At 41.5% G+C, this 17051-nt stretch overlaps 2 protein-coding genes across 13 annotated transcripts in view; one reads left to right on the top strand and one right to left on the bottom strand.

The window, feature by feature from the left end:
* The first annotated feature begins 1761 nt into the window (after nucleotides 1-1761).
* Nucleotides 1762-12474, top strand: LOC137676233 (uncharacterized). The gene is made up of 5 exons (XM_068422919.1): nucleotides 1762-2024; nucleotides 2115-2231; nucleotides 7606-7765; nucleotides 9461-9588; nucleotides 12349-12474. The coding sequence occupies exons 1-5, from the start codon at nucleotides 1893-1895 to the stop codon at nucleotides 12472-12474; spliced, it is 663 nt and encodes a 220-aa protein (XP_068279020.1). The 5' UTR covers nucleotides 1762-1892.
* Nucleotides 12475-13599: 1125 nt separating this feature from the next.
* PAM (peptidylglycine alpha-amidating monooxygenase) overlaps nucleotides 13600-17051 on the bottom strand; it is a 160814-nt gene continuing 157362 nt past the window's right edge. For 9 of the 12 annotated variants that reach the window (XM_068422121.1, XM_068422125.1, XM_068422127.1 and 6 more), the window contains 3 exons: nucleotides 16481-16681; nucleotides 14861-14917; nucleotides 13600-14401 (listed from right to left, as the gene is read on the bottom strand). In XM_068422121.1, the coding sequence (XP_068278222.1) occupies nucleotides 14214-14401; nucleotides 14861-14917; nucleotides 16481-16681 (446 nt within the window). In that variant the 3' untranslated portion in view covers nucleotides 13600-14213. The remainder of the gene's footprint in view (nucleotides 14402-14860; nucleotides 14918-16480; nucleotides 16682-17051) is intronic. The other 3 variants (XM_068422128.1, XM_068422131.1, XM_068422132.1) reach the window with 1 other exon arrangement.

Below are 17051 nucleotides of genomic sequence, written 5' to 3'. Positions count from 1 at the left end.
TCTCTTCCCTGGACAGTTGACTTGGCAACCCAGATCTTACTTGAAATCTTGTCTACTTAAGACAACAAACAGGCAATGCAACAAAAGTGAAACACCTTGTTAACATTTTAAAAAATACAACTGAAACAAATATGAAGTGAAAGGAATTATGTTTAAACCTATATCATAAAAAAATAAAGGTGGCATGCCTTTAATGAAGACTTTGCTTAATCTACATTTCTCCAATTCCGGGTTTTCTCTTCCCCTCCCTTTCTGCCCACCCTCCACAGTTTATGGCTATCTGCAGACTGGCACATCTACGTGAATCCACAAGAGGACTTGACTTCATATACCCAGAGGAAGGGATCTCATCTCTTTGTGGTATTTCCTTCAGGGCCTTCTGATGTTCATGCTGCTGAGAGACCAAGTCCTTCCCTGGCATTTGATCTGATATGGCTTTCCTAGTAGGTGATCCTGTGTCTTCCTGTTCTCTAATTTATTCATCTATGGAGTTTTTTGTTAACCATTACCTCAGCTAGAAGGTCTGAGGATATTCAGGCGCTAAGGACTAATCCTTCATACCAGATCTCTTCCAAAATAAGGTTGTATTTTAAATATACCTGACTTTCTGTTCAACATCATTATATGCGTTGGATTTGACAGAAGAAACTACCCTTCTGTGTCCTTTAACTCTGACTCATCTCCAGAAGAAATAGCAGTATAGACACTGGATGTTAAAAATGGGATTTATCATTTCACTTGGGTAGGACTTGCTGCTTTTGAAAAAATCTGCATTGTCTTCTTTCTGCTTTAAACGTTCTTTGATTTATAAGAATTCTACTGAAAAAATTATCATTGGATTGCTGAGTGTATCCTGTCATCTTGTGATGTCATTACAGAGAAATATTTCAGTAGCATTCAGACCTGCTTTGGATGATGGCAAAGGCAGCCTCTACAGATTCTTCAAGAACTGTTTCTGACCTGAAGATCTAGAGGGCTTTTATACAGATTTCTGTAGACTTTGAGCCGTGCATTTCTGGGACACTGTGTTGTGACAGGAGCGTCTAGATGAGAGGCTGTGGCAGACAGGGCAGTTGTACAGTATTTGTTTCCACAGGTATCTGAACTCCTGTTCATTTTGGCACTGGAGCATCCCTGGGAATCACCCATTGTATGGATGTGCATAGGCACATCACTTGAAGAGTGAAAAGATGTTATTGGTAAGTAACTGAGTTCCTCAAATTGTGTTGTTCATATGGACATTTACAGCGTACGTACCTTTTTCTCTTGCTTAAAAATCTTGCGGTTTGTGTTGGGTTTATACACAACAGGAATGCTTGAGTTTTAGAAGAACAGAAAGCAGGTAGATTTGCTCTATCATTTTCTATCACAGATGTGGCATGTGAAGAGGGTGGTTCTAATGTACCCCTGCAGCTCCTCCTAAGGCTAGAAGTCTCTTGTTTGAATGCTTGGGTGTACTTACACCTGCAATGCAAAGGGTATGCAACCAATGCATGTGAGGGAGTACACAGCTACTGATAAGTAACCTTCCTTTCTCTCCAGGATAATCAGTGGACAGAAGAAAGCAAGTGTGCCAACAGTAAGGTGGTTAATGAAAAACAAGACAAAGTAGTAGCCTTTTTTTTCTTAATTAAACCTGCTCTTTTAACTGAAAATAACAATCTTTCAAGCTTTTGGATAAATGAACACTTCAGTTAATCGCTTACAAAGCCAATACACATCCTGTCACTGTAATTTTTTGATACAAAAGTTTATTTTGTTTCCCCCGGAGTCCTCCAGCACAGTCACCTTATACAGCTGAATTTCTGCCCTCTAACTGGCCATGTAATACATCTCATGAAGACAAGAAGACAGGAGTAAATCTTGAAGCTGTATTTCAGCTTGCTGATGAGATGAATTCACCACACAAAGCTGAACTGGTGAAAGTGGAAGCTGTGGAGAGCCAGTGTTCAACCCCTCAGTCTAACAGAGATCAACCACTGCTGGTTATTAGTGAGAACAGTGATACACCACCTTCAGGTGAGGTAAGCCAACTGGAATCGCTTACTCCTGTAGCTTCAGACACATCATTTGTGATGGGAGCAGATCAAGCAGTAACTTCTTCTCCATCACAGCCTTCTGAATGTGTGACCATATTGGAAGCAGATGAAAACCTGAGAGAACTAATAAACCAGTACCTAATTGAGTGCTCTGTGATGTTTACTCAGGAAGGCCCATTCAGTCCAGAGCAGGTAAGGGGTAAAGGGAGAGAAAACATCAACTCTTTTGAGATAACTGTATTGGATAGTAATGCTAGAGTCTGGAGTGACAGCTTTTTAATATTCTTGCCTGCTTAAGAACTAAAGGCTTCTTTAATTAAGCTTTTAGTGGACAGTGAAGAGTTTGCTTGATAAAGCAAGATGTAAAAAAGAAGAGGGAATGAAAAAGTATCCCACTTTAATGAGCATGAGATGTGTTGGCCAAGTTAGGGTGCTCATTTGCATGGGAAAAATATATAGTGCAGGTGTATTCATGGTGATGAAGTGGAAGCTGGTTTAGGTTCTAACATACTATCTTTAGTCTTAAATGAAAAAGAGTATTTTGAGAATTGCCACAGAAGGCAAAGATTTTTGTTTAAAATTTAGATAAACGGTTAGATTGTTTCTGATAAACAGTTGCTGTTTTCTGTGGAAAGTATAATTTATTGACATTTGAATGGTATAAAGCATCTGCATTTGTGTGTACTTTGTGGTGTCCGCCAAGTTGTAATCATACTTTGATTTACCTGTGCCTGCTCTGCCCTGTATACAAAATTATAAGTCTCACATGCAGTGAAGGGCATTCTAGATGTTACTCTGTTAAGGCAGCAAATGCATGCTCTCCTCTTTTTTTTTGTTTTGAAAACAAAGTAAAAGCAAGAGATTGACTGCACCTGCTTCTACTGCATGAGTCCTACCTTGCATGTAGGCACTCCAACTTTCATTTTTGTGTATGTGTTGAAGCTACTGTTCTATTGTGCAAGTATCTTGATGCCTTCAGGAAAGTTTATAACTTGGAAATGCTCAGCTGGTGCAAACTTGATTGTTCTTAGTCATCTTCCTCTTGGGTATCTTTATAGAAAGAGATGTATGTTCTGAACAAGCCTCTGCAAAGGTCAAGCCTAGAGTAGACTGTTCTGCTCAGCACTGTCTGGAGAAGAGCACGTCCTTGTGCTAGTGCCTACAGCGTTGGCAGTACTCCTTCATCAGTGTCCACTCATCTGAAGTGTTGACCGCACTTTAGATAGATATTATCAGTTTTGACAAATTTTGAAGTGCGTTTTTAGCAGTGTATTTTTCATTGTTGAAGGCCTTTGGAGTTTGTGGCTCAAACTCCCTTGGTAAGAACTGAGGGATGAAGCGTGTGAACCATGGAGCTGTTTGGGGGAAGGTGTCTTGGTTTTGAGGCCCCATTACTTGTGTAATTGGTGAGAATCCCAGTGTTGGGCCTGCTCTGTTTATATGGATGTTAACTGATTAAATAACTGGGGCTTATTCTATGTTGAAGAGGGATTTAGGGACTATTGGGCCTTTTGTGTGACAGATTCCCTCTTTTTGTTAGAAATATTCTTCCTCTAATCAGTCTCATCTTCCCAAACTCAAGAGAGGCAAGGTTAACTTGACTCCCCAGCTGTCTCTTCTTCAGAGCCTGGGATCAAGGCAGGTGCAGAACTCTCTGGCGAAGGCTTCTGTGCTTGTACTCCCATCAGGCTCCTACATAGTTTGCTATCTTCCTTATCCCTGAATCTAGAAGCCTTCTGAGGTTTGCAGTAGCTGTCAGTGACATGTAATTCGGAGCAAGCTTACAACAGAATAGTTGTAAGGTCCGTCTTGCCCAGTGTCAAGTCTCAGGACAATAGCTGTCACCTGATACATAGGGAAGAACAAGAAGGCGGCATGCAAATAGAACAGGGCATTCCTCCTTATACTTTCCAACTGCTTTCAACTGAGGACTTGGAATGATACCATATACTTAATCTTACGTTCTCTTCCGTGGACGGAAGTCAGCCCTTGAAACCATGTCAATGTTAGCATGCAGTATGCTTTGATCAAACAGATACTTTGCTCACAATCTATTGCACAAAGAGCTTCCTTTTCTTCCTTTTGAGCATGGCTGTTCCTAGCTTCATTGGATCCTTCCTGGTTTCTGTCTCAGAAGAGACATCCCTGTCATCCCTGGCTGCTTACTGCCTGTCACTTGTGATTTTACACCTCTCTTATCACAGCCTCCTCTGTAGTCTTTCCCTGACTGTACAGCCCTGCTGTAGTTCCCTCTGCATGGCAGCCGCTCGGCACCTCTGCTTACCTTTGGGTTTGCTCTCAACTTTTTCCATTTCTCCTACATCCTTTTTTGAAATGCAGAGAGCACTGAAGTTGTGGGAAAACTATCCGTTCTTACAGTGGCACAAAGATATTTGCTGGTTTGTTCTCTATTTCTTTCACAGTATTTCCTAGCATTTACTTTCTCTCATGGCAGCTATCGAGCCTTGAACTGTCCTCCTCATAGAACTAACAGATTAGTAGAAACCTGGTTTATTCTGCTTTCCTGATTTCCTAAAACATAGCAAAGTAAAGAGCAACTCTTTACAGGAAAAGAGTTAGTACATTCAATAGTTCAGATCCAGCGTTGTCCTCAGTGAATTCCTGTCGTAGACTTTCACAGGTTTTGGCCTTTAACAGGTGTGGGGTTCCCACGGGACAATGGTGGGAACGAGGTACTGAACGAGCTATGTCCAGGCATGTCCAGGGGGTGGTAATGGGGTGGTAATGAACTAGCCAATCATAATAAAGAACAAGGACTTTGGCTATGAGAAAAATAAGATATGGGGAAGTTGAAAAATAAGAAAGAATGCAGCACCTGCAAGATATAACTTTTTAGCATAAGCCAATCAGAACTAATATAGAGGTGTGTGAACAAAGCATACTAACCATTCATAATAGAAATGACATGTACACAGAGTGTGTACAAAAATAGAATAGTATAAATGTACCCTCAATAGAATAATATAAATGTACCCTCAGATACGTAAATAAATGAGATCTGCTTAACAATCATATTGGTCTGCGTGCGGTGTCTCCGTGCCCTCTCGCGAACACTGACAAACAGGCATATTTTATTGCACTCCTACTCCTAAGAAGTATTCTTTTCTTCTTAAAGTGGAAATACAACATTTCTGTAATGGTTGATCAAGAGGAATTTGCCTCCTATTTTGTTCAGTCTCTTTGGTGGTATACCAATGTGAAGGTTGAAACTCTTGCTTTCTTTGGTGAAGGTTAATCCAGCAAACCCCATTCCTGTGAGCTGTTAATTTTAGTACCTTAGCTTCTCATTATGGTTCCAGCTGGATATAGGTATAGTCCAGTCACTGTCCTGTAAGTCATGTAACCAGTGAGATGCAGCAGATTTGGCATTTTTCAATAACTGAAGTGAAAAGGCAAAACTTTCACATCCATCAGCTTTGGTAGTTTTCTTTGATTCTGCGCCAAACAACATTTGGGACTCTGAAATGACAGGAGTACTAGGCCTGAGTGAAGAGTCTGTCCACAGATGCGGTAAATCCATGGTCAGAAGCATCTTCACTTAAAAAAACAATTAAAAAAAAGAGATAACTTGGGAACCAGATTTGTGGGGTCTAACCTGATGCTATTGGGATGAAAATCTTATTATTGCTTTTTTTATATTAGATTACTAAAGAGTTGGTGTGTCAGATCCTATAAACACAGTGATAAAAAGGAATCTGAACGTGGTCCTGTGCAGTATCATTGCTCTTCAGTTTCCACACACGCAACTGTAAGGCTTAAAATTAGACACAGCGTTGCAAGTATGGGTTCCTCAGTGAGGGGGAAATGAAATTCCCTCAGTTTGCTGGCCGTGCAGGTGCCCGTGAAGCCCAAGGTGTCGTTAGCCTTACCGGGCCCTGCAGCATGCCCAGGTCCTTTCTAGAAGAACTGCTTATCAGAGTTTCAAGACTTCTTTCAGCATGTAAGCTAGTAATAATTTCTTAATAATGGTTATCCCAATATGCATTTGTTTTTTGTTTATCAAACAATGCAGTTTGATTTCTACATCCCCTGTCTGATACTGCTCTTCAGTTCACAGTGTATCCATTTTTCTGTTTTATATTTTTTAAAGAATGAAATTTGTGGAATTGTTCCAAGAACAGTTGTCCTGTGGAGTATCCAAATTAGCATGCTTACTTGAGAAATCTTCCCTTCTCTCACTAGTTGGTTAAGGCTGCTTACTCATTTTTCTAGAGCTTATTATTATGTAAATGTCACCAGGATTGGAGAGGTTTAGATCATCACTTATGAAATTTGTATGCTAGTTGGTGAAGGTAGTGAACTACAGCCCTCCTTCCTTCTCTTTGTTTTTATGCAGACGAAGGAGTTTTGGTTCATGTGTTAGACAAAAGGCATTGCTAGCTATATGGGTTTCACATGGCCTTGTTAATGGTACTAATGCAATACAGACAGACAACACACTTCAAAGAACAGCTACTAGAGGAAAGTGGGTGTCTAGCAAATGCAGGAGGCCGGTTGGGGGGAACTAGCTCTCCCTGGAGTATTCAGTTACTGTATTCCCACAGGCCTTTTTGAATATTGTTAGACAACTTTGTCAAAGAATGTGTGTGTATTTCTATTAATATGCATATACATTGCCTTTTATATACATTGAGTAACGACAGACTCAAGGTGGAGTGTGATTTTTGGAATTGCTAATATCTTATTACCAAGTGTGATGTCCTTTTGTCTTCTGTAACCTCACACATACCAGTTTTCTAAAGTTTTTTTTCCTTAATAGAAGGAAAGGTTGCAGGCTCTGGACAATCATTCATCTTTAGGGTATTGATTGCTAGGAAATTTGCAGAAGAGATGAATATTCTAGAACAGATGATAGCGAGAACATCTTTCTGTCTAAAGGTAAACTCCATGTGCGTAACTTTGGGCCTTCTGCAGTTGAGTAGAAACACAACTTGGCTGGCTTTTTTTTTTTTTTTTAACATACAGATTTTTGCCACATGACCATGGAAATATCCCAGTTCAGTAAAGGCTGCCTACAAGATACATATGGAGCAGCAGCAGAGGGCTCCAAAAAGCAAGCAACACATTATAATTTAATGTCTTAACAATTGGGTGGAGTGAGATGTCCAGCAGAAACATGTGGCTCGCATGTGTGGTTTTGCATCACCCAGCTCCGTCAAGTTTTTTGAGCTAGATCTGTCCTTACTAATACACGTGTTGGTAACACTGAGTGTGCCTGGATTTCTTGTAGCTTAGTTCTTATGGCTAGTTTGATAACTAAGGGCAAAGCTCAGACTGTGAGGACATGTACCCTAACTTTTTATATTCTAGTTTTCGGATTTCATGTTTTGCTTAATAGGACACTTTGTAAGAGCTTGAGTTTCAATTTGGCAACCTTAATTCTGAGTTAAAAACACTTGTTATGTAAACCATCTAGGCAGTGTTCACCACTTGTTAGATGTCCTTTTGGAGTGGAGAATAGTTATTATTTTGTCCCTGAAGTGATTACAAGAAAATATTGAGTGATCTTTGGCTTTATTTCTTTTTTTGATTGTTTGTTTTTAAGGATATTAGTAGTGCTCTATGTGAATCCACTATGTTACAGGCAGGAAAGAGACAAATCACTTCAACGAAGCCTCTGAAGAAATTTGTAGAAGCGACAAATTCATCTGTAAAACCTCACTGCCAGAAAAGAAAATGCAGTTCAGACGATGGCGAGTCCCCTGGTAAGAAGAGATTCTACATTTTTTCAGAGGTTACTGAGACAGCTACTCTGAAACTGTTACAGAAAGGGGCTATCAGAATAGTTTAGTCACTGTCTGCAGTGTAAGTAAGTACTTCATTGTGCCTCCAGTTAAAGGAAGATGTATGTCACAAGCAGAATGGGCATTTCTGTAGGGCCTGCCAGGGTTTGATGGTAATTAACGTTTGGCTGTTGGTATCCATGGTAGGAAGAATGAGAGCAGTTTTGCAAAATTAGAATAATTCTTATTCTTTAAACAGCAGGCCCTGAATTCTCAAGTTATAGTCTGCCTTTCAGGCCATATTTTATAGTACCTGATAGAAGTACAATTGCTGTGTATGCTGCCAAGTGAAGCACACACAAGGACTGATATTTACTCAGTATTACCTTTTCTTCCTAGATCTATATAAGCAGGTAGAGAAACCCTGCAAGCAGGGGTGCTTTGCAGAGGAAGAAAGAAGAGAGAAGAGGGTGACAAGCTCATATTGACAGTAGATCTTAAGATTTTAATAGCTACGTATTTGTCTTTCTAATAAAATACTGTTTGAAGGATAAAGGGGGTAGCCTCTGTATTTGTGTTGTTAGAGAAATACTGAATCTAAATGAGCCAGGGACAGAGACAGGAATGGCCACAGCCCTTCCCAGGCCCGCAGGCACAAGGCTGCCATCGAGCGGGGCGCAGGCAGAGGGCTGCAGGGCTGCTGCCCCCCCGGGGCTCGGTGCTCCCGCGGCTCGGTGTCCCTCGGTGCCCCGCTGCCTCCCCACTGCCGCCCAGTGCTCGGTGCCCCGCTGATCCGCCGGCCCTCGGTACCCCCCGTGCTCGGTGCACCCCGGTGCTCGTGTCCCTCGGTGCCCCGCTGCTCCCTTGGCGATCGGTGCCCCGCTGTCCCCTCGCTGTCCCCCAGCGCTCGGTACCCCCCGGCGCTCGGTGCCCCGCGGCGCTCGGTGCCCCCCGCCCCGCCCAGCTGCCCCCCCGGCGCCCCGGGCAGCGGCTGCAGGCGGGCGGCGGGGCGGGAGGGGCAGCCCGCGGTCGCGGTCCCACGGCGGGGGGGGGCGGTGGCTCCGCCCACTCCCCCCTCACTGTGTGTCAGCCGGGAGGAGAGCGCCGGCCGGCCCGGGGGAGGGGACGGCCCGCCGCAGCTGCCTGCTCCGCGGTTCCGGCTGCACCGAGAGGCTTTAGGGTTTCTTTCCCCGTTTCCCGGGCACGAGGGCGTTTCCGCGGCAGCTCTCGGGGCTGTCCGGCGGCCGGCAGCCCCCGCGCCGGCGGGAGGGGATCGCCGCCCCGGTGATGCTCAGGCAGCTGCCGGGCTGCGCTGCCGCGGCGCTGCTCGTGGTCTCGGGGTTATCTTCTTTCGTGCTCCTGCGTCTAGAGCCGGTAACTGCGGTTGCTGTAGCGAGAGACTTTGGTGATTTTAAAGGAGTTTTTCCGAAGTGTTTTTGGGTCATTGCTCAGGTCTGTGGATTACACGCGGACACTTCGCTTTCAGCCATGCCTGCCCCAGGAGCTTTCTGTCCGCAGTAGTTTTCTCTCTTTGATCTGTCTGGGTTCCCTTTCGGGCTGTGGAGCTCCGCTCGCACCTTCCTGCCTGTTGCATGTGTGCCAGAGAGAGTTCTTTCTCTTTTTAAAATATTTTTTTATTATAAATACCGAATTTCTTTTTTTTTTTTTTTTTTAAAGACCAAACCCAAACATCATCAGACACACAGTTTTCTGAAGCTACTGGAAATAACTTTTGCCTGGGATTTACAGCGACATTTCCACCCATCCCGGTCCCTGCGGACTCCAGCAGCCACACTGCCTCACAGGCTTGCAGACCTGTTTCCTTTTTTTTAAAAAAAAAATCACTTTTTCTCTTCATACATGTGTGATCACTGTAACTCTGGTTTTAATTGAAAATACCCTCTGTCTGAATTCTCCCAGTTATGACGATTCCTCGATTTCATGTGACCTTTGGGCAGACCATGGAACTTTATATTTTATTTTGTGGGGCTTTTAGTTGGGATCTTCTGAATGTGTGCTTGGAAGTGGTCTTACCAGAACTCAAGTGTGCACAGAAATAGTGCAAGAGAAAGCAGATACGCTGCAACTTTTTCCTTGATACCTGTTTGGCTTGGTATCTAAACTTTTTCAGTATTTCTGGGCCTTTTATTTCCTGGGAACTTTAAACTACAAAGAGAAGCTCCGTGCTTTATTAATTATCCTCGAGAACTGCACCTGGAGTCAGACTCTGAATGTGGCCCGTTAGTGGAAACTGTATGAAACAAAAGCGCAGGAAAGCTATGATTACGGAAAGCTATGATTACAGAAAGCTTGTGTCTTCCTTTTTACATGAATTTTCTATTGTAGTATGAAGTCTCTGCTACATTGTTTTCGTAAGATGCAGCTTTAATAAGAGATAAAGAACATTCAGTGCCTTCAAGCAGGTTCAGCTTTTCTGCCATTGTACCTGTACGAATATAGAGCGTGCAACCTGGTGCTGAAGTTTGCTTGCTGCTCAAAAGTAGTTGGTTGCCTGTCAATGCAGTTATCAAAGAATCATAGAATGGTTTGAGTTGGAAGGGACCTTAAAGATCATCTAGTTCCAACCCCTCCTGCCATGGGCAGGGACACCTTTCCACTAGACCAGGTTGCTCAAAGCCCCAACCAACCTGGCCTTGAACACTGCCAGGGAGGGGGCAACCACAACTTCTTTGAGCAACCTGTTCCAGTGTCTCACCACCCTCACAGTAAAACATTTCTTCCTAATATCTGATCTAAATCTACCCTCTTTCAATTTAAAACCATTAGTCATTGTCCTGTCCCTACAGGCCTTGGTAAAAAGTCTCTGTCTCTTTTATAAGTATTTTAAGTATTGAAAGGCCGAAATAAGGTCTCCTGGAGCCTTCTCTTCTCCAGGCTGAACAACCCCAATTCTCTCAGCCTTTCTTCGTAGAAGAGGTGTTCCAGTCTTCTGACCATTTTCATGGCCCTCCTCTGGACCTGCTCCATCAGGTCCATCCATGTCTTTCTTGTGCTGGAGACCCCAGAGCTGGATGCAGTACTGCAGACGGGGTCTCAAGAGAGCAGCGTAGAGGGGAAGAATCACCTCCCTTGACGCGCTTCTCTTTATGCAGCCCAGGATTATTGAGACCAATCTCCAAATTCCAGAGAGCAGAGATTATGTCTAACAATTAATCTGTTTTAGTTTGTACTTGCAATTAAACTGTGTTTGGCTACTCCCCCCTCAAAAAAGCATTTTTTGAAATTGGAGATAAGGATCAACTAAAGGAAAGGAGGCAGTAGGGAGCTGCATATTATCTTCATTGACCTAATACCATGGAAACAGAGAACATCAGATGGACATGATGTGAATTATCCAAATGTTGGAAAAATACACCCTTATTGATTGCTTTTGAGAAAAGCATGTGATCTTTTAGAACTGATGTCATATAGACCACCAATGATAGCAGTGTCTCCAGAGGTCTCTTAATTGCTCTCATTGAAAACTTCCTGTAAACTTGTCAGCTTTACAGACAGCTTTAGAAGATCCTTCCCAACTGCCTTGTTTTTATTCATATACAAGGGGATCAAGGTCACAGCTAAAAATAACACTGCCTTGCTTTCAAAAGCAATACAGAAACAGGTTGTTTTCGTTGTAACATTAGGAAAACGGAAATTAGCAGGAGAGGAAGCAACTTGGAGTATGCACTAAATAAAATCACATGAGACTGAGCCTGTACTCCAGTATTTTAGAAAGCTATCCTGGAGATTTTGCTATACTTGAGAAAAAAAACAATCTGTCAAGGATTTTAAGTTTTAGTTGCAGAAAAAGGAGATGTATAGAATCTTGCTGGGGGAGGAAGTCTTACCTTTTGCTCCACTATCATTACCCTTATTCCCTCAAAAAACACCTTGCAAAACCTGCTATCGCAATAAACCTAAAGCCTATTTTCCAAGCTCAACACAAGCAATAGCGTATTACAACACTTCCAATGGCGATAACGAAAGCTGTGTCATAAAAACCTGCACCAATTACAGATGTGTACACTCTGCTCATAATACAGATTTTTGAAAGGAGATTAATCATGCTCTGATCCTCAAACTAGACTGATAAATTATGATGATGTCACACAGTGAGTCACACTTGAGATGACTCATACAGACAGGATAATTATCTAGCAGGTCTTCTGCAAGCGTCCGGTTCAATGAGTGAGCACATTACGGATTGAGGACTACAGCTGTGCGAATGAAAAAGGAAGTGTTGGAGAAACAAGAAAATCAGTACTAAAATCAGATAGTATTAGATGCCTACCCTGACTAATTTGTATATTTAATTTGAGACACAGGTTTCCTCTTAGCTGTGACCATGTTTTATTAAATACCCTGTAGTTTTATTTTACAAGTTGTGGGGATCTGCTCCTGGATACGCCTTGCCTTACCCTTCGGCACTGTCTCAGAAACCGTCCTATCCCATGTGCTTGGACGCCATCTTCTGAGATGGACTATCTGACCTGGACGACATTTTCTGAGGCGAAGAATTACCCACCGACTAAGGGTGAATGACGTATGGTGTCCCTGCCCTACAGTCCTCCACCCGCTCCGAGAGATCCATCAAGGAGATCAGGCGACAGCCTAGTGACAAACCAATCCTGTGGCGCGGTGTTGGGGTCCGTGCGAGGAAGGAACTACAGCACACCAATATGGTGCTCTAGTAGCCTCTTTATTTTGGTTAACACACACTTTTATAACCTACATACTCTCTTATGTAACGGTTACACACTAAGCTATTGGCTACAAATATTGTCCATAATCTGGCTGCGTGCCACCTCTACTGTTCTAATTGGATACTTACTATAAACTTAAGCAAGCCACATCCCTATGCTTTCTTGCTATCTCATGCTGTTACATAACAGTGTACTGGTATGTTCTCTCTATAACTTTCCCACGGTCCAGGCCCCTACAGCGTGGGAACCACACATGCCACACCTTCATGACTGTGAGTGGTGCGAAACATTAATCTCACCTTTGTGACTGTGACTGGCGGCTCCGCACCAGCATGACTCTGAAAAAATTCTCGATAAAAAGGAGCCATTTTGTTGCACCATGTGTGCATCCACCACTGACTGCTGAGGACTAACAGAGGACCCACGGGACGCCGTGGGATCCAGCGTGGTGACTATCCTTTCCCTCTCAACTGATCTCTTTTCCTCTCTTCCTTTTACTTACCTCTCTGTCTCTCTCTCTCCCTTCCTTGTTCACTATATCCTAAGAAGTTGCCTTGTTGTTGGAATCAATAAAGTCAAAGATAGGTTTATTGATACTGTGCCTCAGTTGTGCTGTATCTGAACTCAAGGATCTCGGATCTATTTTATTTTGTGTCAGGATTTTTGGGGGTGCTTTACCTGCAGGCAGGTAAAGCATACTGCAAGATTCAAAGGCAGGTTCCACATGGAACTGACTGCAGTAGCTTTACCTGGGGTTGCTGCCAAGGGCCAAGGGCCGGGCAACCATTAGAAATGATTCGCCATTAGAAATCAGGTTTGCCCCAGTAAGTCATGAACTTGATTCAGAACCTGACATAAGTAACACTCCTCTTTAAATGTTTAAGCTTGACTTTGTGCATGTCTGTAAATTACTAGTCTTAAAAAAAAAACCCTTGTGACACAGCAAAATATTTTTCCAGCTTCCATACAAAATAGCACTTTTTCTCTACTGGTAGAAGACATTAAAGTTTTTACTGTATTAAGTAGTCTGTGGAGCTTTTACAAAAGTTGTATGCAAAAAACTTGAAAGTATGCAAAAATTCCAAAGTACACTCAGACAGGTAATGCTCTGTGAATACTTTATTACACAAATTACATTCAGCTTCTGAAAATAGTGTTCTAACAGTGATACCATCTAAAAATAAGACATTCCAGAAAGACATCAAGTTAGGAAGAAGAAAAAAAATTAAATAGACTTTTTTTCTTTCCTTCAATGCAATATAATGTTAGTGATTTTAAAAAAATAGAAGAAGATTTAGCAACTTCATTTTCTTGTGGTACTGTATTTTCTCTGTACTGCAACAGGTTAAGGACATTGAAGAGGAAAGGCACAAAACAGAAACTGGCAACTGAATAGTTATGGGAAAAATACTTTGATTAGGCAGATAGTAAGACTTATTTACAAGATCCCCAAATTCAGATGAGAAAATACTACTGCTTTAAATCAGTGCGGCAATTAGAAGACTGTTTGCTTTATTAAGATGTTCACATAAAAAACAATGGCACTGATATGGAACTTCCATACACTCTTCCACTTAAAAACCAGAACTAAAACCAAACAGAAATTAAAGAAACCAGTGTACAGCCCCACACAGACTAGTACAGTTTACAATTAAATACACAAAATCTTAAATGTGCTTAAGGGAAGAGGAATCTGACATTCTGGGTTGAATCCTATAATGGAGAACTCAACGGCTCATTTGAGGATGATGAAGTGCTGGTGGGGGTGGAGGTGCTGAACACTCTTCCTCTGAATCTGTGCCGTCATCTTTTTCTTGATCACTTCCTTCAGTGCTCAGTCGGTCAAACCCTTTTCGGCTGTAGCCTTTGTGACTTGCAAAGAAGTTCCCAAGGTTAAGACCACCACCGCCTTTCCCTGTGGAAAGGAAAGGCTTGTCATAAGGTTTGCTTTACTGTATGGGGGGGGAATAAAATTTTATCTACCCATTCAACAGTACACTGAAGATTATTTTAAGTGTCCTTCCAGAAACTGTTTTTAAAGATCAGCACATGAGTCATGGAAGCTAAGTATAGAGATTTGTGTTCCCACCAGTTTGCCCTTAGTCTCAAAGTGCTTCATTTCATTCACCAGATCCACAGGTAACTCATTATAACAGCTACTGCTCTCCCACTGGTAGTGACACATCCTCTTCAGCGGGCAGATAATGACAGATGAAAGATTTCGTACAAGACATTTCCACAAAACACCTGAGGTTTGCCCCCAGTCCTTCCTCTGAGAAAGTTCCATCAAATCTGTAATTCAACTAGAAGGTAATACAGAAAAAACCCTCCAGTTACTGTGTTCTTAAAAGATCTTCAATGACTTAAGACTTACCTCTAAGTCTGCCTAAAATTCTGCCTGAACTTAAATCAAGTTTGTGTTCCCCATCAGCTGAAAAATAAGGTAGATTTGAAAAATCAGCTAAAAATTAATATTCTATGATTAAATAATTATCTGTATTTTCTGATACAAAGCACAGACATTCAACAAATTGATCAGCAGCTCTAAGAAGCAAAACTGATACTTCTTGATTAAGGTGAAATTATAATTCCTAACAAAATTAGCATATCACGGATGTTCAGTTTATGCCAATTCAGCCATTAAGAAGATTCGCGTTTAAGTTATTTCTGAGCATTTAATTGCCTCAGCTGTTCACTTGTGTTACTGTGAAGAGTTTATAGGAAGGAGAAGAACCTTGTCATTTATAATGTGCACAACTACATTCCAGAACACTGCAAAATACAGCTTGACATTTGAAATGGTATAGTTTCCCTTCAGAGAAGACGGGCGTTCTGGAAGACAGTGATGTGTGAATTTCTTTGGGTATTTTGGAGGAACTTTCTCTCCCCTCTCACAAACTATATCCACCTCCCTGGTAACTCTTTCCATCTCTCATCTGGAAAAAAACTAAATGCCGTGACCAAACTATATTTTCCTATATACTACTCAGTTTCCATAAATCTGTGCAAGAAGTTTACCAATGTAACTGTATCATGCTCTTTGACACACTAAATTCAAGCACCACCTCAATCCAAATTGAATGCAAAAATGCTATTACAGATGATATCCATTAATGATAGTACTGCAGTAGTCTGAAGTGTTAGCACATTTGATGTGATAAACATGTTTGAACACAAAGAGTCAGGAAGCTGCACACTGAAATCTTCAAATAAAATACACCCAATTCCATCACACTGCAGTATTAGACTGCTCAATTACCTACTCTGTCATAGTATGTCCTAGCCAGTGGTAGAACTGTGTTGTCTATTCCATGCACATTTTCTTCTCTTCATAAGAATATCTTGATGGAACTATTTATACCTTACAAAATAACAAGTGTAATGATCAAACTACTGCTGTCTGCCAGTTTCTCAAAAATAATGTTATTATATAATATGAATTAAGGACAAATTTACATAGCATTTTAAGTACCATTTAAAACTCTCACAGCAATGGATGTAGGTGCATTATGGAAACATGTCTGACTCACAAAATCCACGAGGTAGTAGTGAACGATAACATATAATCTCTTGCAAATATTATCTGTTTGCATTTTGCGTATACCTTTATAATACCCATAGAGTCCTTTGCTCTCAACAATTTAAATATCCTAATGTGAAAATCAAACTATGCTCAGAGTATTAAAATTTATGTATTCTAGATGATAATATGAATATATTCTAGTAGTTTCTGAGATACCAATTTTCAGCTTGACACCAATTAAAGTTTTTAGATACACGTTCTGAAAAGGTGGTGGCTTGAGATGTAATATTAAAGACATAGGGGGATGCAGTTGCTGTGTGCACGCTGATTCTTAGTTTGCCCGCAATATCACAGTAACTCTTCAGAAGGGTATAGGGACAGTAAGCCTCTCCATACCCTCATCCCTCAGTGTTCAGCAATGTTTTGAACTGGAATAACAAAAGCCTGTTGTCTAGAGTTACTCATGGTTACCTCCATAGACAGGTGTCTTCCTCCACCGAATAAATACTAAAATTGTCAGCAGGACAACAACAGGGATAATTAGAAGAGTTGTAATAAGAACAAAGGAAACTCCAGTGCTGGCCCGTTGGACCAAATGTTTTTCCTGCTTCTTTACAGGGTCTGTTGATTCTGAGTTGTTTTTCAATCTGGCTTCTACAATTGTTTCTGATTCTTTAAAAAAAAAGAGAATTTCAATATGTAATCCATATGCATCAAGCAACACAGAACAAGGCATTAAAGAAAAGAACAAGCTAGAATACCTGAAGCGCTGAGTAACAAGGAAACAAAAGACAAACATTTATGGAGACAGTTTTAGCTCTTGCTGATGTTATCCCAAACGTAAGGCAGAGAGAGTCTGAATATCACTCACTAGCAAAGATGCCCTCCCCTTTTGTCAGATGGGGAAAGGAGAGGTGTCAGGGAGAGTTTTGTCTTTAAAAGTATCTATCATTTAAAATATAGGAAAATCCCCAAAAGATTTATTTTTGCAAATAGGCATGTGATGTAATATCAGTTAAATATCTCCTTTTGATAATAACAT

Source organism: Nyctibius grandis, chromosome Z (genome assembly GCF_013368605.1).
Source record: "Nyctibius grandis isolate bNycGra1 chromosome Z, bNycGra1.pri, whole genome shotgun sequence".
In the NCBI taxonomy this organism is placed as follows: Eukaryota; Metazoa; Chordata; class Aves; order Nyctibiiformes; family Nyctibiidae; genus Nyctibius; species Nyctibius grandis.
This window is presented reverse-complemented; position numbering and strand designations above follow the sequence as displayed.